This window comes from Amblyomma americanum, chromosome 1 (assembly GCF_052857255.1).
Source record: "Amblyomma americanum isolate KBUSLIRL-KWMA chromosome 1, ASM5285725v1, whole genome shotgun sequence".
NCBI classification, from domain to species: domain Eukaryota; kingdom Metazoa; phylum Arthropoda; class Arachnida; order Ixodida; family Ixodidae; genus Amblyomma; species Amblyomma americanum.
The window spans coordinates 220351487-220376990 of NC_135497.1; the positions used below are offsets into that span (position 1 = coordinate 220351487).

Sequence of the window (25504 nt, forward strand, 5' to 3'; positions counted from 1 at the left end):
TCACTGCCCACCACTACGCACAAAAACAGTCAGTAATCATAAAGCGCCTTTGTTTCGGAATGTCAGTTTTTGATTTTTTTTCTTCGCGATTCGTTATTACGGACGACTCGCTTTATGGACAATTTCTCAGGAACCAGTGTGTCCATATTAGCCAGGCACGGCCGCATATCTATAAACGTTGGCCCTAGCGCCGCATCCTTGCGTTCCCCGCAATCGGCCGTCGTCTTTCACGGTCTACCTTGTGTCAGAATGGATCATGCTGCGTCACCATTTGCCTTTTTTTTTTCGCACGAGAAGAGCGGAAACCGAATTCACCGATTGCATGACAACATAAAAAGATCCGGCAGTTGTGCTTGCTACGCCGTGGGCCTGGCCTCCCGTGGCTTCCAGAGCAGATGGTGCGGTGAGTGGAGAGAGAGAAAGCCTCGGAGGCAGAAAAGCTGCGTCCACAACTGAGACATGTTTCACAGCCGCTTTAACGGGCCAGCGTTCAAAATGGCGATGGTCAAGCGAAGCCATAAATAGTAAAAACCACCTATGCATTACACACGCAGCTTGTGCATGCACGCGATTAAAGCGCAGCTGCACGTGCGGTGTGCCTCTACGAGCGCGGTCTCTCGACCGCTGTTTAATCTGGCGTGGTGCGGCGCACTGCGGCGCAGGCGTCCGAGGTGAATGCAGGGAATTCAGTCGTCGCCCGTCTGGTAGATGATCTCGATGACGAGCTCCCGTCGCTCCCTGGACGCGAGGCGCAGCCACTTGAGCTCGTTCCAGGAGAGCAGCGTGATGGTCGAGTTGGTGATGGAGTAGAAGAAGGCGATGAGAATGCCACGGCTGTAGCCCGCCACGCCCTCCATGGTGTATATCTTGCGCACGCAGTCCAGCACGCCGGCGTAGTAGATACCGCGGCCGCGCCTGTCCACCGGCTGCAGGTACATGCGCGTCTTGATCGTGTCCAGCGTGGCGACGGCCGGCGCGGCAGCGATGCTCGAGTAGACGGCCGCCGCGACGGACGTGACCAGGTGGTGCATGTCGTCGCCCGTGTACTGCGACAGTTTGCGCTTGGCCTGCGCGAAAAGCGGCCGTTAACAGTTCGGGGCGCAGCTCGGTATGTGCGGCTGCGTATGTGCCTCTCGCAAATTATAAATAGGGAATTAATGCGCCCTAAAACATATTTTCAATCCTAGGCTGTGCGGGAGACCGACTGCAGACCTTCAACACTTCGTAAATTATAGGTCAACGGATCAAATCGTCTTTCGCCGATACAGGGAAATTTCTGTGAACTTTTCTGGCATAGAACGAGTTTTGACTTCACTTACAGGCCGGCTCTTTGCGGCATCATGGGCAAAAAAAAAAAGGAACAGAATTTAAGCACGTCAAGTCAGCGCTGGCTGATAGGCTTGAAGGAATTCTGATCGTGCGTTTTGAGAAAGCAGAGGAGGCAGTAAGCGTGGCGCCTTATTGCCATGGTTGACAATGTGAGGTAAAAATAATCTTAAAATACACGCACGTAACTGAAGAAGAAAAGAAACTAGACTGCGTCAAGTGGGAAGATGCCCATTTGAATTGTCATGCCCTTATGCGCCACCAAAGCGGCTCGTCAGGGACAAAAAAGCATACCAAGAACAGCGGTCACAGCTTCTGTAGGACAATACACTGATCATACTGTCAGTCAGTGCTGCCTCGCTGTTGCCTCGCCCGACAAACAGCCATAGGCAATAAGCGAAGCGCGGTGCATCAACTGCAGTGCACGTGTATGGGGAACTTGCGCTGAAGTTTGCGGTGCTTATTGCAGCGCCATAACTCACTGCCTAGCGAGAAGAGCAAGTAGTTTTGGGTAGTACTATTAGTACTTATTTTTCCGCGCCACCTTCAGGCGCTTATTGGCGTGAGCCTCCACGCTCTGTCGAAAGCGTACGTGCCGTGCGTCAGCTATCCGGGCTACGCCGAGAGAAGCTAGGCAATAAATGCTGTCAGCCAAACGCGGGCATCTAATCGCGCAGAATGTGTTCTCGCGTTTGAAGCGGCCCAAGCGGCTGACAAAAGCAGTTTTGAGTCACCGAATGGAACAATTGTAGTGCCACCTTGGCAGCGCAGGTTCCCCATACAGCTGAATACTAGGGTAAAGACAAATCATGCACAGGACATGCGTGGAAAGCCTGCTAGTTTCGGTCACTATGAAATAAGGAGCGGGGTCATGTCGAAGGCGATGGAGAAACAAAAACAAAGGTCAGTTGTGGGGAAATGAAAAGCGCCGTAATTTCCTTACCCCCGGTGGATGCCGCAACCACTCCGTGAGGGAGGGTATGAAGGAAGGAGTGAAATAATGAAGAGAGAAAGAGACACTGTATGTAAATGGGCTCTGGAATAATTCCGGCCACCTGGGGTTCTTTAACGCAAGCCGGGGGATCTGGGTTCCGAACAAGTACAGGGGCGTACTAGTTACCGTGTAAGTGGGGCTACATCATATGTAGGGGTTGTACTGATCGGTTTTTATTTCTTGAAAATTCGGCGGACTTTTTACGCTTTTTATTTAAGAACCTCAGTTTCGGTGTTTTTCGGCGAATAATATTTTCGACGAATTTTTCGGAGATTTAGTGCAGCAATCCTGTATGGTCAAAGGTCAACTAAAGTCTATCTCGGTGTTTTTGTCATCGTGAACAATTTATTTACCAGAATTTAGCAGTATTTAATTTATTTACCTGTTGTTGGCAGCGATGGAACTACCAGTCAATTGTCGCGGTACTCAGAACATACCTTGTAGTGATGCCCATGCACGGTTTCGTGTCAGTTGATTAACCTACCTAACCGATTAACCGCTCTAAGCAGGTAACGATAGCGAACAAACAGCGCTTATTTTGCAGGCGGCGAGAAGTTTGTGTTTCCCTGTCTTCATAGTCATTTAAACTAGCAGAGCGATTCCCCAAATCGAACAACTGCGCTGCTTAGCCAACATCATCATCGTCGCATCATGCCCCTGGCTTCCTGCTTACTTAATTTCAGCTTTGGTTGAGTGTAACTCGCATTAAACAGCCAGCTATCTATGTCCTGCATGCTAAGAGTACTGGCTTTAAAACCGTTTTCGAAAACTAAATTCGGCGAAATTTTATCCTTTTTTTCAGTTTAAACCGAGATGTCCAACACCTAATCATATGCAAGTGTTGGTCCAATGTTTAAGGGAATTCCCCAATGTGGTGGGTTCTTTCCTTTGTACTGCGCTTGAGTGGATGCCGATGAGTAATTTCTCCCTAATTAGTGTTCGCCGCCCACGATAGGCACTGGATGGGAGAGCTAATCTGCGTAAACTGCAAGTGAACAGCACTCCACCATGTTGCAGGCGAACTTAAGCAGCGCAAAGAAAGAGAAAAAATTATCAAATGTTACCGAAGTCTCGATAATGGCACCTTGGGACTGATAATCAACTCTGGAAACGAAGACAGATCTGCTATGAATTCAAAGGTGTGGTTAATGACGCCGAGGGCAAGTATCTTTGCTCGGGAGCCAGGAAAAGGGGCACACCTGAACGTAGGCTCCCATCTGGATGCCCGAGCCAATGGACAGGCGTAGGACGTTGGCCTGAGCGGCGCGCCACAGGCCCCGTCGCAGGCCGTGCGCGCGGTAGATGATGCGGACGGCTTCGAAGCTGGATCGGTAGTGGTGCTGGTAGCCCACGGCGATCTGGGCCGAGGCACGCGTCTGCAGCTGGCACTTGACCAGCTGCAGCGGACTGCCCAAGAAAGCGCCAATGCCGCCGCAAAGTGCGCCCGAGATGGCGCTCAGTTGGACGCTGGGCTCCAGGTTCTCGTCCACCGTCAAGCCGCAGTCCTCGATAACCTACGACCGTGCGCTCTTGTCAGCGGTGGAAGACCGTCGTGCGCGAAAACTTCATTTAACACTAAACGAAGGCCGCTGCACATATCCGGAGAAAGAACAAAGTCCTGCTTGTGGGTTCAATGCGCCGGCGTCCGTTTGATTTCTCATTGCACGGCAGTGCATCACCCTGTTAACGGCCGCATGTTCGTCCATCCTCATGGAGCGTGCATAAAAGGGAGAGACAGGGGGCAACATCGCTTTTTTGGGAGAGGCAGGCGTTGGATGCGCGCAGCCAAATAACAGCCGCGGACCTGTTCGCACACTGAGAGAATTAAGCTGGAACGACCGAACGAGCGTTGCATCGTTGGCAAGCAAAACTGGTAAAATTGCTAAGCAAGATACGGCTGCAAGTTACACCCGCTTCAGAGTAAAACTCCAGAGCAGGGTACCCGAGTTGCAAAACCGGGATGCTTCCAACGCCTGAAACATGCGTGCACTCCCGTTCTCAAAGCTTTCCGAAAGACGCAGGTTTACCAAACGCCTCAGGAGCAACCAGCCTCCTTATTGCTAGCTTTCGAAGCACACACGAGCGCGAGCGCACACACGTACATGCACGCACAAGCACGCACATTCGGAATCTTTTCAGGGTAACCTATGACACTGCGTTGTCAGTCGGAACAAACACACGCGCTCACGAGAAAATGCACACTTTCAGTCGTTTACTTGGCATTTCCCGTTGCCGCTTACATACACGACTAGGGTGTTTTGTCACCTCTATACATACTGAAATGTACCGAATAAACAGGTAAACTTCAGCCCTTTGTCGTGCGCATATGAACATCCCTGCTGATTGTGCTGCGCCGAGACTCTCTACCAGATTCATCATCATCACAAGGGCCACCATCAACAGCCAGGACAAAGGCTTCTTCCAGTGACCTCCCAGTGACCCTCTAGTGCGCCACCTGACTTATCCGCCTGCTGTTAGGCTTGCTTTTCCTTGGGATCCACCCCGGCACCTCCTAGGGACACTGAGCACAAATTGTAGTTGGCCTGGATTGATAGATTAAACCACGGTTTAATGTCAGACGCGCTACTTTCACTGAAAACGAATCTGTATGAGCTAGAAAAGGTCAGAAAATGAAATTAGAGTTATCGCCACCATAGGTCGATCTTTCAAGTAAAAGACTCCGGTGACAGTAGAGACAGCATTTTTTTCGCGGATCCCTGAGGCCAAGCTAAACAGCCACTCAGCCTCAGACGGTGACTAGTGTGCTTTTAAGTCTTGACGTCATGGGTTAGGGTCCCACTGGCGGCATGTGGTTGTTTTTCTTCTCCTTGCTAGTCAATTATCTTTATGGGACAACATAATCACTAACAATCTCCACTGACCAACATCACAAATTATATTTTAAAAAATCCAATATGCTCCATGGTTTCTGTGGCTGTTGGCCACTTCATATGTATAACGAACCCCTCATTTCCCTTCCCTTGCATGGTCATTACCTTTAGAGAAATTCACAACGCGCTACGACTACCAAATACTGTCTCACATTTTACTGGCACCGAAGTGAAGGCTACAGCTGATTCCAGCCAATGAGGAGCTTAATTGTTCCTGTATCTGCGATGCAACTGCTCCTCGTGGCTGGCTAGCATCGGTCAATTTGGCTATCGCAACTGCTCGGCGTGCGTGCCTGACAATCACGCACCGTTCCAACTCGCGAACAAGTTTGACAGTTCGGCTCTTGATTAGCTGGCACCAGGTATAGTTTCAACTGCAGCGTCAAAGAAATGTGAGACAGTTTAGCCCAGACCTGCTGTATCTGCAGCAACATGGTACCACCCCTCTGCACCACGAACGGCTCCTATTAGCGTGCAGGCATGCGGCGTACGTACGCGAGGTTGAAATGCGCGGTCATGCATGACCCGCTATTCGCCTCTATATGGTTCTGCAGCAGCTGGCTGCGCTTGAATAGACAGCGGGCGTCTGAAAACCATGGGTCAGCGTAATATATAGCCATTGATTTCACTCCCGTTTTATTTATTGTTCGCGTTGCGGCGTCTTGGCTTATGACGAATGGCCCAAAGGAATACAACTGAAATACATTTGTTTTATTATTCCGGCCCTGTAGTCTTCCGCACTGAAAGAGTGCAGCTGAAAAACAGAAACACAAAGCATGCCGCCTGGCGTCAAGGAAGCTCTAGTAAGAAGGAAGAGTAATTACTCATTGGCATCCACTCAAGCGCAGCCATACGCCTACAAAGGAAAGCTACGCAGCTTTCTCAGAAACTTCGCAGTTGAAGAAAAATTCGCCCTGTGCCGGGGTTCGAACCAGGAACCACCGCTTCACCGGAGCAGGCGCTCTACCAACTGAGCTAGCCGGGACGGCAAGCTTATGGTAGGGCGAGAGCGAATTGGTCAATAACTCGAATTGGGAACAGTGTTGATGAAATGTTTAGGGGAATGCCCCAAGGTGGAGTAGATTTGTAACAAGGGAGTAATTACTCATTTGCATCCACTTAAGCGCAACGATACGGCTACGAAGGAAAGATACACTGCATTTGACCCATTTAACAAAGACACATTTTAGGCATTTGAAAATGGTGCAAAATGGAATAGCCCTCAGAAGCAACTGGCTCCAAGTTCTCAGTATAAACTTGCACGCTAACTTCAGCCAATGAAAAGTTAAGTAATGAATTTTAGTTAATTATTGAATTTATGGGGACAATTGCTATCACAAATTTGTGTCCGCCTGGCCACATTACCAACGTGCAAAAGCGGCATTAACGTACGGCGCTTCACGTTTTTTTTTTTTTTAATCAGTAAAATTAATTTTGAACATGCTGTATGCTACACATGCGCAGTGCACCTAAAAATGTTAGGGATGAGTTGTTAATAACTAAGGTTTTCTAAAATGACTGGCAGTATGCATATAATCGATGGCTGGCACAAGCGAACAGCTTTAATTGCAAAGTTCCATTGGTTGAAGTTCATCGCTACTTGCTGAAATGTGGAGAAAAGCTCTGGAAGAGTGCATAAATTAGATGTTTGAAGTAAGCTTGTGCTGGGCAGGAGCGGTCTTTATAGTTTTTTTTTTATGGTGTTTAACGTCCCAAAGCGACTCAGGCTATAAGGGACTTTGTAGTGGAGGGCTGCGGATAATTTCGCCTACCTGGGGTTTTTTAACATGCGCGACAACGCACAGTACAGGGGCCTCTAGCATTCCGCCTCTATCGAAATGCGACCGCCGCGGCCGGGATCGTATTCGCGTCTTTCGGGTCAGCAGCTGGGCATCTTAGCCACTGAGCCACCACGGCGGCTCGTTACAGTAACGTTTTTCTAATGTTATAAGTTATTGTTCCACAAACATTACTGAAACATATACCAATTTGCTGATAAGGAATTTCTTTCCTGACTGTCATTATAGCTAGCCTGTTTTAATGGTAAGCATGCATTCTTAGTGGTACAACAAGCTTCATTGTGTTACGTTTTTGCATGTTACGTCTGTGCGTCATTATAAAGCTAATTTCTAGTTCTATATAAAACATTATGGAAATGTTTAGAACATAAAATTTCAAAATACACTACGATGCAGTATGCATTATTTGCATTATTACACACACTAAATGCACTAAGTTTCCTTATTTTATTACTACGCCATAATTTCGTTTTATCTGAAACGTCATATAAAAATTCTGAGCGGTACAAATACGTTTTTTGTTAAATCGTAGCGTTAGGCTAACGTTGTCCCAAAACACATAGTTATTTTAACATTCATAACAAATCAATTACCTTAATTTAATGCCTTGTGTTACCTGGAACATAATCAGCGTGGTATATGACATCATTGAAGGAAATGAACAGAATCGAAATGGAATCATTCTGGATTTTTTTTTTAGCCGCCTTTGTGATTGCGGAGTGTGACGCGGCGCTCCCCAATGTAGAGAGAATAAAAAAAAATGAAATGCGATCGAAAACAAAACGTTGAAAACACCGGACCATGGGCCGTATTTTATAGCGATTGTGTTTCTGATTACTCTCTCGCCCCGGCCTCTGCAGGCTGTGACGTCAGGGCTGACAGCAAGCAAGGAATATCAATCGCTGGCTAGAGCGTCAAAAGTGGGACTGACCAATGTAAAAGAAGTTATATAATGAATCACGAATAGAATTGTTCCAAGAAACGGCCCAAGGCCGGTGTTTCTTATCATTCGAATCTATACCACCGCGTAAACTGGCAGATAGCGGCAACAGAGGGAGCGCAGTTCCGCTTGGGCGTGCAACGATGGGCAGAAGAAAAAGAAGGGAAGTGGAATGAAATACGGGCGTTATCTCGGCCCCGGTAGCATGCACTGCCTTCCTGTATGGTGCTGCGACTAAACGTAAGTAAACTTCGGAAAAATGCGCATGCGTGAACTGCTTTGGGTTCCTGGGCAGAGCCGCTCTGTGCTGGCCGCAGTGAATCGAGCCGTGCATGGTTGCAGTTGCACGAGTCAGTCAACCGGTCGAGTTTATTGTTAGGCGCTCGGAAGCGTCTCGCCGCTTCGCCGAGGGCGTTCCGTTCAGTCTGTCGAGGCTGATTCACAACTGCACTCAGCGTGTCGACGTCAAAAAGGACCTCCGCATACCGGCTGGTCATCGTTTATGCCATTTGCTTCGGCTTCGGCTTCGGCTGCACGCAGAATGTGTGGCCAGCTCACCTGGTTAACAGACCGAACCCAATCATGGCCTGGCAATGGCTTCCGCAGCGTTGCGGATATAGTCGACCTTTACTACGTGTCTGCATATATATGGCAGCGATGGACACGTGTTCTTTCTGCCTAGTGTTCCATGCCCTCGATGATTTCCCAAGCCAGGAAGATACAGAACTAAATTCGGACGACGTTCTCGATGTATTATATATATATATATATATATATATATATATATATATATATATATATATATATATATATATATATATATATATATATATATATATATATATATATATATATATATATATATATATATATATACATACATATATACACACGAGGCCTGAACAAGCTCCTTTGACTGAGCACCTCGGCCCAGAAACAAGGATCGTTCGCACGCGTACTTCTCACGCCAGTCGCTATTCCACGCGACTAACGAATCGGACGAGTGCGACGGGCCTGCGTGGTCGGAGCAGCAGATACACGCAGCCGCGCTCGCCGCTGCACTACGCTGTGCAGGACCTACCGAGCCATTCCTACTCGCCGACAGTTCACAGCCACTGCTAACCGCGGGCGCCGCAACGCCGCTGTTTCAGGCGCGCCTGGACTGTTAAACGCGCACAGCGGCAGCGCCATACACGAGTGGCAAAGGCTGTTTACAAACGAATTAAGTTAACGTTTGGATCTTGAGTTAAAACATTTTTAAAGTACGCAAAACACGGGTAAAACGGGCAATACTGTTCACTACTGAAGTGAGCGCCTTAATTAGGTAAAGGACGCCGACGCGAAATAAGCTGGCAAGACTTAACTTGTGAAGTTCGAGTAACGTTTGGATCTCGGAGTAAAAACGATGGGTAAAAATGCAGACGTGGAGTAAATAAGCAGGAATGTTTACTGCTTAAGTGCGAGTTAAGGTTTGGATCTCGGGTTTAAAATAATTAGGTAAGGAGCGCGGACGAGAATTAAGCAGGCAAGACTTCACTATAGCGAAGTACGAGTAACGCATGTGTCTCGAGGTAAAACGATGGATAAAAAATGCAGACGGACGGAGTAAATAAGCAAGACTGCCTACTGCTTCAATAAAACATTTTGCTGGGCGAGTTGGTTCATTTTGCTCGAGGGGATGCTTGTAGCGCGACAAAAAACACAAGGGACAGAGACGAACGGGACAAGCGCCACTCTCAACTGGTTTTATTAAAAAAAAACGATCGCAACATTTATACATTTCCCCTTCTTCTTCAAGAACATAATCACCCGATCCCACATGCGAATGACACGCAAATATCACGCTTGAATCAAATCAGTTTATCTAAAAACCTGTACTCGTTAGAAAACATCGTCACCGAAGGGCTGCTAACGCATTCCCACCCTTTCTTTTTGATATGGAACGCCTCAATTAGTTCACGCGTCAGCGCATCTTTGCTTCTGCCAATGACCTCTGTTCTGTTTAAGAATGGTGAGCATTTGCATGACTGCGAAACGAGGCATAAACACCGATATGTTGATTGCAATGTGGGAAGTGTCTATCAGATTCCACTTTCATGTGGCAAGGTGTATATTGCCCAGTCCGGACGATGCCTGAACAAGCGCCTGCGCGAGCATGAAAAATGCCTCGAAAATGGGAGCGGAACAAATATGGTAGTTCACTGCAAGTCATGCAAATGCTTTAAACAGAACAGAGGTCATTGGCAGAAGCAAAGATGCGCTGACGCGTGAACTAATTGAGGCGTTCCATATCAAAAAGAAAGGGTCGGAATGCGTCAGCAGCCATTCGGTGACGATGTTTTCTAACGAGTACAGGTTTTTAGATAAACTGATTTGATTCAAGCGTGATATTTGCGTGTCATTCGCATGTGGGATCGGGTGATTATGTTCTTGAAGAAGAAGGGGAAATGTATAAATGTTGCGATCGTTTTTTTTGAATAAAACCAGTTGAGAGTGGCGCTTGTCCCGTTCGTATCTGTCCCTTGTGTTTTTTGTCGCGCTACAAGCATCCCCTCGTGCCTACTGCTTAAGTGCGAGTTAACGCTCGGATGTCGAGTTAACACCTCGAGTAAGGAACGCAGATATTAGGCGGACCCCGTGTAAGGAAACTGAACTCCCGAACTTCTTTCCGGTGTTCGTTCGGTGTTCGTTCTCACACTGCGCACAATGGCAGCGTGTGAGTCACGAATCCCACACCGACTGCAGCGGTTCGATGCTTGAAACAATTAGCGGAGAGGATTATCAGTGTTCGGCTCTGGAACTCTTTGTCGTCTCGACAGAAAGGAACTGGTAACAAGTTCCGACCATTGTCAATAACCGAGAAAAACGCTGCATGAGCGATTAGTGATGCAACAGCTGATTGTCCTAGAAGTTAGGAAAGAGGTTGTTCTCATCGGTCTTTCCGCAGAGAGATACAGCCCCCGATTACCAAGAGCTTGGCTCCAGTGAGCCGCCGTTTCGCGTGCCCAAAGCCTGGCATCCAAGCATGGGATAAATATGGTTCTGAACAAACACAGACGAGCAGAGTTCGGCCCTGGTTTCACAGTGCTAGCCGTATCTTCTACCTTAGTGCCGGCCCCTTGTGAAGCAGAGTACAGTGTGCATACGTCGCGTATGTGCGCGGGTGAGTGCGCCTTCTTCCCTCGGCGCATGTGTCAGTCCGTCGCCGCTGAGAATCGTGACCTGTCGGACGCGGCGCTCATTCTAAAATTGGCTCCGGCCCCGCCGTACCGGGAGACAGATACAACGCGCCTTCGCGTGTCGGCGCCTGCCCCAGCCTTCTTCGTCTTTTGACATACCGGTCCAACGAGCCTCACTCACATTGAGCTCTGACGGGCCCACTCTCGCGGCCATGGACAGGACCATATAGGCGCCTATTTCGGTGCTACCTCCCCTGTTTCGGGCTCAACGGAAACAACAGCGGAAAGAAGCGCGCTCCTGGTAGTAAACTGCACATTCCCACAAACTGCCATTGTCCACAAAGTTAAAACGCTAAGCTAAAACGACAGTTAAAACGCGAAGTTAAAACGGCAGCGATTAAAATCAAGAAGGTGTCTAGAGCTGAGGTACAGTCGGTTGCAAAAGTTTGGCTGTCATGACTGGTAAAGCTCCTGCCATACCGCAGAATACGATATCTGAGTGAAAAACAAAACACAAAAAACGCTCACACATACGCAAACGCTGGGTGGAACTATTGAATAAAAGAATTCCCATCGAATGCCCGTAGAAGCCCATTATTCGATCGCGGCTGTCTTCTCCTCCCTCTCTTTCCAGGGTCACCTGCATAACAATAATAACCCAACCTCCTGAATCCGCTGTCATGCACGAAGTTTGCGCTCCTCATTTATTTTTATTTGCGCATATTGTCAACCCTCACTTGGCGGTCACTTGCAGGAAGAGTTTAACGAAACTGACGGGAGGGGGGGGGGGGGGGGGGGTCGATTTTGGTCGTAACAGGCATCAAGTAAACTCTCAAACGTATAAGGATCACTGCATATGCAACAATAGCTTCGGGAAGCCTATTCCACTTTTCTGTAAGATCTAAAAAAACAACGAACAAATTATGTTAGTGTGTGCCGCATGCAGTATAAATGCAACGTTATACGCATGGTTTACGAGCTCTGTGCTTAAAAGCAGTACGTAGGTGTCTATTTTATCAATACGTCGCTGCCAAATGTTTGAAATAGTAAGTTTAATCACTAGTCTAGTAATAAGTCTAGTTTACGTGAATGTAACACCGCGATGACTGCATTATGACTGCATAGAAACCTATAGCAGCGACTCCTTGAATCCTTACTAATTGGGCACTGAAAACACCGTTACGCTTGCATTACGGGCGATGCCAGTGACCTGTGTATGATAACGACATATTAACTTTGCTAGATATCAACAGACGGGCGGCTTTCGTGTCAGACGTCTGTTGACCCCCATATTTCCCTTCACAAACACTCTCGGTTTTGGCTCTATAGTAGACTTGGCTGTTTTGCGCGCGACATCCGTGACATGTGTCTGGCTGCCGGGGGAATGTGTGTCCGAATGTTTTAGCCCGCCAGCACTCCCGAGGGTCTCATTCTCTCGCACTGTTTGTGCAGGGCGTCCCCCCTAAACGTGCCGAAGGCTTAAAAGAAACTGGTACTTTCTGTCGGAACTACACTTGTGTAGTATTGCTAGCAGTCGCCGAGTGGAGGTTAGAGGATGCTTCACTTTGGGCTCACCTAATTACTTACGGGTTCGAACCGGACCGCGGTGGTTGCATTTCAGGGAAGACGAAACGCAAAAGGCGGCTGTGTGCTGTGTGATGTCAGTGCACGTTAAAGATCCACAGGTGGTTGAAATTAATCCGGAGCCCTCTACTACAGCGCCTCTCTCTTTCCTCTTTCACAACTACCTTCCTCTCTTTCCTCACGGCGTGGTTTAGGTGTCCACTCAGGAGTGCGGAAGTTACTGCGCCTTTCATTTCCTTATAACCAATAACATAATTACTTAGCTAGAAGGACTTATCCCGCCTTTAAGTTGCCGGACACAAACGGGAGTTTTCAGTTATGAAGTTTAAAGGAACCTCAAATGACACAATTTGCGAAAACCTATAGTTTCATACCAAACATCGTTGTTTTTGCAAGCGTGTAATAATAATAATAATAATTGGTTTTCGGGGAAAGTATATGGAGCAGTATCTGTCTCATATATCGTTTGACACCTGAACCGCACCGTAAGGGAAGGGATAAAGGAGGGAGTGAAAGAAGAAAGGAAGAGAGAGGTGCCGTAGTGGAGGGCTCCGGAATATTTTCGACCACCTGGGGATCTTTAACGTGCACTGACATCGCAAAGCACACGGGCACCTTAGCGTTTTGCCTCCATAAAAAAGTTGAGCTGAGGCTTAGCTAAAGTGTTAAGCCTGGATATCTCGAAGCGAAAAGCGTTTAGTAAGGCCTGCCTCTCGTGATTCTGGCGTTTCAGCCGTTTGTCTAGCCTTGCACTTTTCATATCTTCGCTGCTTTTGAGCCAACTCGCACGCTACCACTTCTGGGTCTTCTTCTCCTCCTTCCATGGCGAAAGGTCAGACGACGGAGGCAGCGCGCGGCGGCGACGACGGCTGCGGCAGCAATGACCACCTGCGCTCCGCGTGACGTCACTCGGTTTCGCGCATGCGCAGCTGTGGCAAATCTGTAGTGTGGCTCACGCGAAGCCCGGTGTTGACGAGCCTAGTGAAGCATTTCGCTTCAAAACGCAGCCGCCGCGGTCTGGTTCGAAAACGGGAACTCCGGATCAGTAGCCGAGCGCCCTAACCACTGAGCCACCGCGGCGGGTTTGCAAGCGTGTCAAATTCCGGAATCGGAAGAGGGAATTGCGCACCATGTCAGCGACGCGAACAGGGCAGTGTTTTCCGACACAGGGTGTTAGAACGCGCAGTATACCGCCGCGGAAATTTCACATTTCGCGCGCTTTCATCCGAGAACGCATTTTTTTTTTCAGCTTGAAATCCAACGCGCGGCTCCAGCTTCTTTTAAAGCCTTGGGTCGCATTACATGTAGCACACCATTTAGTCTAGCAAAGTTTGCTCTTCCTTCTTATGAGTTTTATTTTTATTTTTACAACTAGTAGCGAGCTTCTAGCTCAATCTCCCAGGTCGCGGCCGCCTTCCCTGACGCGAAGACCTCGTTATCTCCTCCACTGGCCACCTGCGGCGGCGCAGAATACAGCTGAGCGCAGAGCGTAACGCGCTCGCTGCCGGAGATGATATATAAAAAGAGAAGTTGGCATTGCCGCTACACTGCCCTACGCCGGCGGCGTGCGCTCGCACTCGCTCTGAGCCTCGTTGGAGCGATGACAAGACAGGGAGGCTGAGAAAGGGTTGGCGAGTCGACTCTCAGTTTAATTGCAATTGTACACAGGCCTGCATATGTGTGTGAGTACTCGGAACTGTCTGTTGCGTGCAGTGCATTCGCGCGTGCGTGCGCAGGTGATTGCCGCACCGCTCGTTCCCGCGCGGCCCTGCCGCTGCAGGCGCCGGCGGCGCAGCGTCGCCACGCGATGCATGGGAAGCGTGTCGGGTCGCTCTCCCCCACCTCAAGAGAGTGGCCCTTCCGCAACGCCCGTTTTGTGGGCTCTATGTACACAGACGCACATACACGCCGCGCTCGGCGCCGCCGCCACCGTCCAGGAACAGACGAGCGTGCGCACTCGAAGCGACGCACGATTAAACTTAATGAAGATGAAAGATCTTTAATTTTTCCTTTTGCCTCTCTCTCTTCTCCCAGTCCCCTTCCCCTCGCAGCGCGGGATTTTCGCGCCTAAATTGCGCGTACGCGAGCAATATGAGCGCCGGAATTAAAAGTCCCGCCGTGTATTTCGAGCCAGCAAAACTTTTTTTCCGGGCATGGGGTAGGCTTTGGGGACCGACAATTGCCGATGCGTCTGGCGGTGTTTGGTTACGCTTTGTTCCTGCTTTCGGGGGCAGCTTAGCAGTGCAGCGTGGCGAGCACAACGCGCGAAGCCAGCCAGCCGTGTGCGCGCCAGTGATTAACTGAGAGCAGTTGCAGGTCTGCAGGCGGCTTCGTGTCTGTATCTCTTTTCCCTTAATTTTAAAAGGGACCGGGGTGCCTTAGGCACTTAGAATAAAGTTGAAAATTAAACAAATAAAATTTATAGATTATCCCAAGCGGGAAGTATATCTAAGCATGAAATTTAGAAACAAAAAAAAAATCAATTAAACGCCCATTGCTCTCATGTTACGAGCTCACCACACTTATCGCCACCTCTTGTATCATAGTCGTTCTCCGATATAAGCGCCTTCGATAAACAAATACCTAACCGCGCTTACGTCACTGCGACATGGTCGGACCTTTCGGTGCTTTAAAATGCATGCTGCAGAAAATAGCAATTATGAACACCGACATGCAAAAGATTACATGCGTTAAATTTAGTTGCGTTTAGTTGCGCCCAAAACTTGCGGTATCTTAACATAAAAGACATCAGGATGTGTAGCTACCTCTTCGGGCAACAACTTACTCCATTTTTAATATAGCCCGGACCGTTCACGCAGATCATATTCCTGGTAATACTCTAAGAAAGCCGTGATTTCTCAAGCGCCCAGTTTATACTGCTGATAAAGGTTTAATATTGAATGCTCGTACCTCGCAAATACGAACTTTTGCAGAACTCGCGTCTGTTACTTGGCATCTTTATTTCTCACTGACGTGCTTCAGTTTGTCCAAAATCAGGCAGTACAAATCAATTAATCATTTTATCATACTCTCGTCATACTCTCTGAAAACCTCTCCTAAAAGAGGCATTGATGATAACTCTATTCAATTTTTTGATCTCAGTAAAAATCGGTTCTGTACCTCTTTCTGGCTATGCTGACTCTGGTCCGACAAGAAAAAAAAACGCATTTATTGCCGAGAGAATTGAATTTTAAAAATTTCCCGCCACTCGATTCAAACTCTCGACGTCTACACCGAGGGGGACTCCGTGATCCCCATTTTGAAGTGAGTGGTGGTGCAACGTAACCTCTGATATCTGCGTAAAAACTACCTACGCACCGCAGTTTACTTGCGAAACGGCCTGTGGATGGCGACCCTGTATTTCATCCTTTTCTTTTCGCCTTTTCTACTTCATAAAAGCTCCGTTTTCAGCAAGAGCAGCGTCTTTGTCCTTAGAATGGAGTAATCTGCCTGTACGGGGCAACTGCAGTTTGTCGTCAGTGAGCCGTTAAGCAGCCTCCACATACCATGCTCGCGGCTGTAGTTTTCTCACACACGACATCACAGTTCACTCAATTTTCCCGCATGAGCATTCTCACGCCTACATCACCTAGTTATCATCATGCATACATGCCTGTTCATTTTCAGGTTTAGCGCGGACAAAAAAATATCGTTACTCGTCATTGGTGTAACGAATGTCATCAGATAGCTTTATGAAAATATTATGGTATTAATTACGACAGACAAAATTTGCTTGTTAATATCACCACGTTAACTGAACCAGCAACTTTCATATCAGAGCTTCCAAGATTTTTCAAAAATAGCGATTTGCTCTATCAGTCTGATGAGCGCACTGCTGTATTTTCGCCAGCCATATGTTAGTTCTGGCTATTCTCGATGTAAAATTCTTACTCCCCCACTAAAACCACCTGTTAACTCTAAACAAAGTAATGAATATGGCAATGAATATGGCCACGAGCTGTATTCCTTATTGGAGACCGTCCATGAGAGCTCGGTGTATCTTTTCGCTGTTCCATCTAAAATGTGAATGGGACGGTGATGCCCAACTGTGGCTCTTTTCCCCAACAATCTCACCCGAAGAAAGACGAGCACCAGGCCGGGGAAGTCTTGCATTCATTAGAAAAATCGGTGGGTACCCGGCGGCACTAGGGACTGAACCCCGCACCTCCCGCGTGCGAGGCGGATGCTCTATCCGCTAGGCCACCACTGCGGTGCAGAGAAGGGGTTTTACCGCATGAGGCGGATTTATGGGGTTGTTTGACGTCTGAACGAATCACTGGCCCGTCAGCGCAACGGTTTGGTCTAAGACCCTTCTCGCCAAGAATTTCTCCCTAAAGAAATCCAATAAAGGCTGAGTTTGGGCGGGTTGGTTTACCATGCTGAACGTAAAAGCGCAAAAAAACAAGGACGTAGAATAAGACACACAACACTGGGGATTACTGTGTAAGTGCTCCGTCAATTCTGCTCTCACAAAAAGAGATGTCCTATCTTTTATCATTCAAGTGTGACGCTCGATAACTCATTTATCTTTCACTACTGTGTGGTAATGCCTTGCAGGCATTATCGAGAGTATAAAAATCTGTTTCTTGCATGTAATAAAGATCAGTTGGAAGTGAGCGCTCGTGTTGTGTGTCTTATTCTACGTCCTTGTTTTTTTTTGCGCTTTTACGTTCAGCATTCCCTAAAGAAAGCCGATCGGAACAGGGCGGGGGAAGTCTAGCACTCATTAGAAAACCGGTGCGTACTTGGCGGCATGCACTGGGTATCGAACCCAGCACATCCCGAATGCGAGGCGGATGATCTGCCACAAAACCATCCCTTCTCTTCTTTTTCCTTTACTGACCACAAGGCCACCGCTTCGGTACCACGAGATCATTGCTTACTGTAATACCACGAACGTCCCTGAGTACTCCTTCGTGCCGCATTATTTCATGAAGTGACTGAACTAATTGCTATACACGCATTCCGATGTGTCTGTAAGCATTGTTTCGGACAGTGCATCGTCCTGATGCCTTGCCCTGCTGCCCGTCTAGAGCAATGTCAATTATACTCGGACTTGGTGGAAGTATTCTCTGGCGTGACACCGGGGTCGGTGCTTGTACCACTTCTTTTCCTTCTTTTTATTAGTGATTTGAGCAAGAATATCGATGCAACAGTACGCATGTTCGCTGATGACTGCGTCATCTACAACGAAATCAATAGCCCTGCCGACCAAATTGCCCTAAACAACTCACTGCACTCTGTATCGAAATGGTGTGACAACTGGCAGATGGCCCTAAACCTGGAAAAATCTGTCTGCATGACAGTCACTAGAAAGAAACAGCCATTAAATTACAATTATGAAATCGAACAGAAGACACTCACAAAGGTAGAGCAGTTCAAGTATCTTGGCGTTATTATTGCCTCGGACCTACGATGGAACAAGCACGTGACACACATTACCACAAAGGCGCATTTTGCTCTTTACATGAACCCCGCCGCGGTGGCTCAGTGGTTAGGGCGCTCAACTACTGATGCGGAGTTCCCGGGTTCGAACCCGACCGCGGCGGCTGCGTTTTTATGGAGGAAAAACGCTAAGGCGCCCGTGTGCTGTGTGATGTCAGTGCACGTTAAAGTTCCCCAGGTGGTCGAAATTATTCCGGAGCCCTCCACTACGGCACCTCTTCTTCCTTTCTTCTTTCACTCCCTCCCTTGTCCCTTCCCTTACGGCGCGGTTCAGGTGTCCGCCGATATGAGACAGATATTGCGCCATTTCCTTTCCCCCAAAACTAATTATTATTATTATTATTCTTTACATGATAAGACGTTCCCTTCGACTTGCTTCACCGGAAACAAAACTTTTGGCGTACATTTCACTTGTTCGTTCTGTGCTAGAATACAGTATTGTTACTTGGCTGCCCTACACTAAACAATATATTGATAGATTAGAAAGTGTCCAGAGAAAAGCTGTCCGATTTATTTTCAACAAATACAGTCGTCATGAATCCCCCACACTGCTTCTGAAAAAAGCCGGCATCTCTACAATCCACACATGAGCCAGACTGCATCGGCTTGAGTTTCTGTTCCTCCTTTTGAATGATCGCACAAAACTAGAAAAGACTAGATATCTGCTTGAGCCTAACACACGTGTCACAAGAGCAAAACATGAAAAACACCTATCCGAATACAGATACCGTAGTGATACATTCAAACTTTCATTTTTCCCACATGTGATTCATGAGTGGAATATGTTGCCTCCAGAAATTGGGAAGCAGGTGTCCCCTGAAGCATTTGTATCGAAGCTAACAAGCCATATTGAAAATTATTAACAACAGTGTCACCATGTGCGTTTACGTGTACCTTTGTGTAAAGTGAAAAAGTTCCTTCTCTGCGGTTTCTTTCTTTTTTTTCTTTTTTTCGCACTTTTTCATATGTATGTAAACCCGATCCTGTTAAGGCCTCAAAGTGAGGCCAACAGTATGTACTACATAAAATAAATAAATACTCGCAGTCTCGTAGTCTTCTAGCACTGAACTGGCTACTACACAGCTGCCGCTTTCAAATCAAGGGCTGAATGGTCATGGCAACTAGCACGTTAGGACTATTCGTGTCTCGCTTGTGCCTGGCACTTTCGCCATCGTGGCGGCCCGGCGTATGATTGCTGACATTCTGGCCAATCACGCACTGTTATGATGTCTGTACAGCTTTGAGAATCTGGCCCTTGATTTGCAGGTGCCGAAATGTAGCTTCCACTCCAGCGCCAGCAAATAGCGAGGCAAAGTGCGAGGTCACTGAGTTGACAGAGTCAAGTTCGGCTTCCTTGGACATCACTTTTAATTGTGAGGCAACCGTGGAATATTTTATATACTGTTATGAATACACTGATGGTAATGGTCGAACCTTCTAACGCGTAGCAAAATCATGCCTTCAAAGTTTTCCCTGCGCTCACACTGATTCGTTAGGACTGGCATAAAAAATAAATGGGCTGCGTTTTTGACAAATAAATTGCAGAAAACTACAAGAGTCCAGAGGAGGGATATATTGATTGTTATGGTGCAATCTTATAATATTGAAAAAAAATGTGTTCATAAACATCTTCCAGTTGCAAAATACGGTTGTCCAGAATAAAAACTAACAAACATGTATCGCGCGCACGGCCAGTAGCGTTTGATCCTCGACCGGCGAAGCACGGTATTCTGTGCTTTGTTACGTGGTGACGGACCATTGTCGGGAGAAGGAGCGAAAAAACTTGAGACCCTCCGAGTACGGTGACGCTTTGCGAGATATTGCGCGACAGAGCTTGACCGAAACTTGCTGAACTCTGCTTACAAGCGTATCTTGTGATTAAAGTCTTTCGTTGTAGGCTCAGCCGTCTCCTCAGGGTCCCTGACCATATCCGTGACCATACAGAGCACACATTATCGAGGACCTCAACTCCCCAGCCGATCTAGAAGACATCGTCAATTCCATGCAGCAAATAAGCGCGGGAGCTTTAGATTTCAGACCCAGAAGCACAACGTTTTATTTCACAGCAAACGGCCTGAAGAAGGGTTCGTTAGTCGTCTGGATCTTTAGCCGAAGTGGCTAATAATGAATCTATAACAATTTTTAAATTAAGGAAATCGTCTTAAACAATGATACTAAATCCACAGTACCCATCAGTTGTACGAAGTACAAAGGCGGTGCCGGTGCCGCTCTCTCTACGATATCGCTGCAACGTTGTGGGAGAACTCAAAGCGGTTCAAGACAATGCTACAAGTCATGTCGGTAAAGACACTATCAGAAAAATAGCGAACAGTATTGCGCTTCCTCCTTCCCTCAAGGAGCAGCCGGGGCACAAGGCACAGGTGTTCAGAAATGAGCGGAGATAAGTGCTAACCTGGAAAAACCCTAGGCGCAGTCCATGCGTGACCTGGCGGTAGGCGATGCTGGGCGCGAGTCCCCGGTAGACGCTCGAGGGCCCATCAATCTGCGACATCATGCGCAGCGACTGAATCGTGCCCTTGTACGTCACGACGTAGTAGCCCCGTCGCTTAAGCTCGCCCTGGACCTGCGCGGATGTTCGAGGGGGTCGCACAGTCCGCAGCGGCTGCCTTAAGCAATGCGTACACACAAACACATGCCGCGACACCCGTGCTCGCCTGGAGGCGGTGCCGGGGCTTACCTGCATGCGCGTCCGGGTGATGTCGAACGGGTGCATGATGAGTGTCGCCACGGTGGGTCCGACCATGCCCTCGAACACGTCACGAAAACCGTCCACATACGTTGTTGTCGTCGTTGTGCCCGGGACGACCATCCTGCGGCCCTTCGACGCGTTTTCTTTTTCTTGCTCTTCCGCGAGACAGCACGTGGATCGCCCTGGCGGCACTCACCGCTCGTGCTTTTTTCTTCGTTTATTTTCTTTTCTTCTGGTTCAAGTATGCTGCCATACACCCTTCCGAAGACTTGCCAAAAAATTTGCCTCCTTGCATTTACTTGTTCTGATCTTAACAACGTCCTGAGCACTGCGCGAGAAGCCCTAGCGGGACGGAAAGGGACTTACTGAATATACTAGAGCGCCCATGCATTTGGTCCACTGAAGACAGAGAGGATTTGGAAGGACAGCATTGAAGCAATATCGAGGTGCGGCCCATTTCGAGAAATCTGCCCCCGGAATTTCATAAAGAAAGAAAGAAAGAAAGAAAGAAAGAAGGAAAGAAAGAAAGGAAGAAAGAAAGAAAGAAAGAAAGAAAGAAAGAAAGAAAGAAAGAAAGAAAGAAAGAAAGAAAGAAAGAAAGAAAGAAAGAAAGAAAGAAAGAAAGAAAGAAAGAAAGAAAGAAAGAAAGAAAGAAAGAAAGAAAGAAAGAAAGAAAGAAAGGCGAAGGCCGTCAGGAGTACATGGGGCGGGATATATAGAAGAGGCCGTTTACGTGGACGCGGCAGGACCGGTCAGTGGGATATGAACAATAGTATGCACGGATGCTCAAAGGAAATTAGTTAATGAGGCGTCGCTTCGATGCCAGGTAATTTTCCAGTCGGAAGAGGCCGCGGTTGCTTTGGCAGTGGTTTGCCGGAAGCTCTCATTTGTAATTACGGACTCCCAGACTGCATGTCGGAATCATACCAGAAGAAGGATTGGCAAACACGCAATAATACTCCAAAGTAGAGAAGACAAAGACTAATTCCACAATGATATGGACCCCAGGACACTGCGGATGTTGGAAACGAAGGCGCTCACGCCGCTGCCCACGTGCTATTACCCCGGCTCCCCCATACAGGAATATAATTATTCAGAGCCGTTATTAAGCTATATAGAAATTACTCCTACAGTTGAGATTAACAAGGAAAGTATACACTGAACTGGACAAAAAAAATGGAACAGGAGGTCATCAATCAAATAGTTATATCAACCCAGTCAAATTCAGCTATATGTTTCCGAATTCATACGGCTCGCACTGCACCTTCTGCGGTGAACTGGCTAACTTATACCGCATGGTATGGGCATGCCAGAACAATCCAGATATTCCGAGAATCGATAACCCAACAACTGGGGACTGGGAGGCGGCGCTGTCCAAGGATTTTACCCGGAAGACCAGCTTTGGCTGGTGCTCTGGTCAAGAGCGGTGGCAAAAGTCAATACGATCCTTGAATGAGGGCCCACCCAACGAACCTCGATTTATTCTGTGCATTAAACATGTTTCTCACTCCCTGGAAAATGGCCTCCCGCGTACCAGTAAAATAAGGCACGAAACGGCGCTTTTTTTAAGCAATATTTATTGCCTCAGAGCGCGAAATGGGTATGTAATGATGGTTGAAAGAAGAGGACTATTAAATGAATGAAGAAAACGTTTCAATAAAGTTATCGAGGTATCAATCAAGAGGTGTGCCGCAGGGGTCGCTGCTATCCCCGCTGCTTTTTATTATTTTCGTTAGTGGCATCCCCATTCATCCTGATATAACAGTTTTTGTGTATGCAGATGACATAGCTTTTTTCGCCTCGGCCAAGGATAGCCATTCCCTTTACCACATTCTGCAGGAATATTTGGATGCTCTGGGAGTATGGTTGCACGGTATTAATTTAACCCTGAATGTTGACAAATGCGGCGTTTTGGTATTTCCTCTAGACACGCCTTTGCACATTTCATTACTACATCGCTCTAACAAGATTCCACAAGTGGAATCCGTTAAATATCTAGGTGTTACTTATCACCCAGCATTAGATTGGAGCCTTCATATAAAGAACAATGTGTCTAAAGGAGAATGCGCTCTAGGCCGGCTGACAAGAATCGCCAAGAAAAAGTTTGGGATGCGCCTCGATACATTATTGTTACTATGCAAAGCCTATGTAAGACCTAGACTTGAATTTGGTTGCATTCTGTTCTCTGGTAGTGCAAACTACAAGATTCAACCCTTAATCTTACAGGAAAGGCGCACTCTCCGCCTCTGCCTTGGTCTCCCAGAATCAGTTCCAAACGCCCTGCTTTACCTGGAGGCCCGTATCCCTGATCTAAGTTCCAGCTTTCAAATACTCACGGTGCGAACTTTCCTCAGGACGTCGGACCCGGTGACTAATGTCAGTACTCCTATTTTTGTGTCTCAGCCGGCCTTATTCTCCTCTAATCACTAGCCACGGTGTCAAATGCCTCAAATTATGCTAACGCAAAACCTTTTAACACCGATTGGTGTTGATCTCAGTTCTTTGCAGTGGATTGATGACACGCCGGTAGCACTGGAATTCCATTTTGACCCCATCTTCCCATCTCATGCGAAACACATGCCAGCAAAAATTTTAAACGGCCTTCTCCCTGATCACATAGAGGAATAACCCTATCATACGGTGCTTTCTACCGATTCCTCTGTCAGCTTCCAAAAAGCTGCAGTTGGCATCTTTTCGCAGGATTTGGCCTGGAGCTATTGTGTCCGCATCCGTGATTATATTCCTATATTCTTTGCAGAATTTTTGGCTCTTGGATTGGCCTGCACAAAATTCTATGTCGTGTCTTACGTTATTATTCTCGCTGATTGTTTATCATTTTTAGTCTCCCTTGAAACATCACAAAAAGATTCTCTGATCCGTTTCCTGCGATTTTTTGTCCCATGCACTTTGAACGAGGTCCGTTTTGTCTGGGTGCCTGGCCAGACAGGTATTCATTCAAATGAGGTGGCTGATTACTTAGTTAGGTCGTCCTCTACATTCTAAGGGAGCTTACTTATGTGCACTATATGGTTCCCCCTCACAACCATAACCAGTACGTCTGTTCAACGGTGAAATGGAACACCCTGACGTTTACGCTTGTGGGGGTGTACTTATCTCCAACGACAAGATTAGACGCCGGCAGACTAAGGGACTTGTTGGCTGCAACACCTGGGCCTTGGATCGTCACTGGTGACTTTAATGCGCATCACGCCATGTGGGGAGGCATCCGGATAAATTCGAAGAGAAGTCTTGTCTGTTTCGCCTCTGACTACGACCTAGAATGCCTTAACGACGGTTCTCCAACGTACATTCGCGGACTGTCTTACAGCAGTTGTCTGGACTTGGCGTTTGTGTCGGTGCCTTGCGAGACGCGTCCGGTGGTTTGCCGGCGTAGAAACGCATGGAAGTGACCACATACTCACATATATTATTGTTCCTGGTCTCGCTGGATGCAGATCTGCCAAACGTTTCCAACGAATAGACTGGTCTATGTTTAAAACCTTTATGGAAGAAGCCTGCAGAGAAGACATTACAACATGCATTGAAGAGCGCATCAAGGAGACTATGGAACACGCGACATGCTTCTTCACTCCAATGCCAAAGTTCACAGGCTTCGATGTGGAGCTGCAGCGCCTCCGATCACTTCGACGAAGAGCAGAGAGAAGATACAGGCGCACAAAGTCGCTGCACGACTTAAGGGATGCAAGGCGCACACTGAAGAAAATCCAGCGCAGAATTTAAATCTTGCAGGCTGACCGCTGGAAGGCATTCTGTGAATCACTGGATCCTCGAAAGCCTCTCTCACGCATCTGGAGTGTGGTGCGTAGTTTGCGAACATCTCCTCAGCAGCTCCAACCATTCAAGTCTCTCTCACTTCACCAAGGACGTAGCGAAGCGGAGATTGGTGTAGATCTTTGCGCAAGAATAGTAGCTCCCAGGAACCAATCCATATCTCTGAATTGCTGCGAAGTGCCTAGATCTAGGGATCCACCAATGGACCTTCTTTTTTCCATGGAAGAACTAGACGCCGCCATGGCCGGCTGCAGACGGTCTTCATCGCCGGGGCCCGATGGAGTAACATACTCTGCACTTGCAAACCTTGGTCAGGAGGCTCGACGTGTTCTTTTAGACCACTTCGACTCATCATGGTGTGCGGGTACAGTTCCGGACGCGTTGGGAATCAAGTCGTCTGGTTCCAGTCCTTAAACCTGGAAAACCACCGCTTGACCTAGCATCGTACCGTCCAATCGCACTGGCTAGTTGTGTGTGCAAATCATGAAAAAAATGGTACTTACGCCAATTGAGTGGTATCTGGAGCGCTATCAGATATACCCAGATGTAATATCCGGCTTTCGGCGGGGACGTTCGTCTACTGATAGCGTGATTTACCTGGTGTCATCAGTTAAACATCAGAAGCGCCTGAAGCGCTTGACCATGACGTTGTTTCTGGATGTTAAAGGGGCGTACGATAACTCCACTCATCAGGCTGTTTTGGACTCTCTGGAAGCTGCAGAACTTGGTGGTCACATGTTCAGCTGGATACGCAGTTATCTATCCAACCGATCACTATTTATGAAGACTGACGACGGACCAACATCTTCACATTACACTTGCCGTGGGGTGCCACAGGGTGGAG

At 47.7% G+C, this 25504-nt stretch overlaps 1 protein-coding gene across 1 annotated transcript; it reads right to left on the bottom strand.

Moving 5' to 3' along the window:
* Nucleotides 1-505: 505 nt before the first annotated feature.
* On the bottom strand, nt 506-21006 carry LOC144095156 (solute carrier family 25 member 35-like). The gene is made up of 4 exons (XM_077628954.1): nt 20857-21006; nt 20572-20742; nt 3520-3834; nt 506-1067 (listed from the first exon to the last, which is right to left on the bottom strand). Exons 1-4 carry the CDS (start codon nt 20986-20988, stop codon nt 687-689), a joined length of 999 nt encoding a protein of 332 aa, XP_077485080.1. The 5' UTR covers nt 20989-21006; the 3' UTR covers nt 506-686.
* Between the last annotated feature and the right edge of the window lie 4498 nt (nt 21007-25504).

Excerpts from the sequence above, each read along its gene's own strand:
- LOC144095156 (XM_077628954.1), bottom strand. The coding sequence starts at position 20,988 with ATGGTCGTCCCGGGCACAACGACGACAACAACGTATGTGGACGGTTTT. Across the intron at positions 20,743-20,856 it reads TCACCCGGACGCGCATGCAG|GTCCAGGGCGAGCTTAAGCG; the intron begins GTAAGCCCCGGC and ends ACATCCGCGCAG. Across the intron at positions 3,835-20,571 it reads TGCGCCTAGGGTTTTTCCAG|GTTATCGAGGACTGCGGCTT; the intron begins GTTAGCACTTAT and ends GCACGGTCGTAG.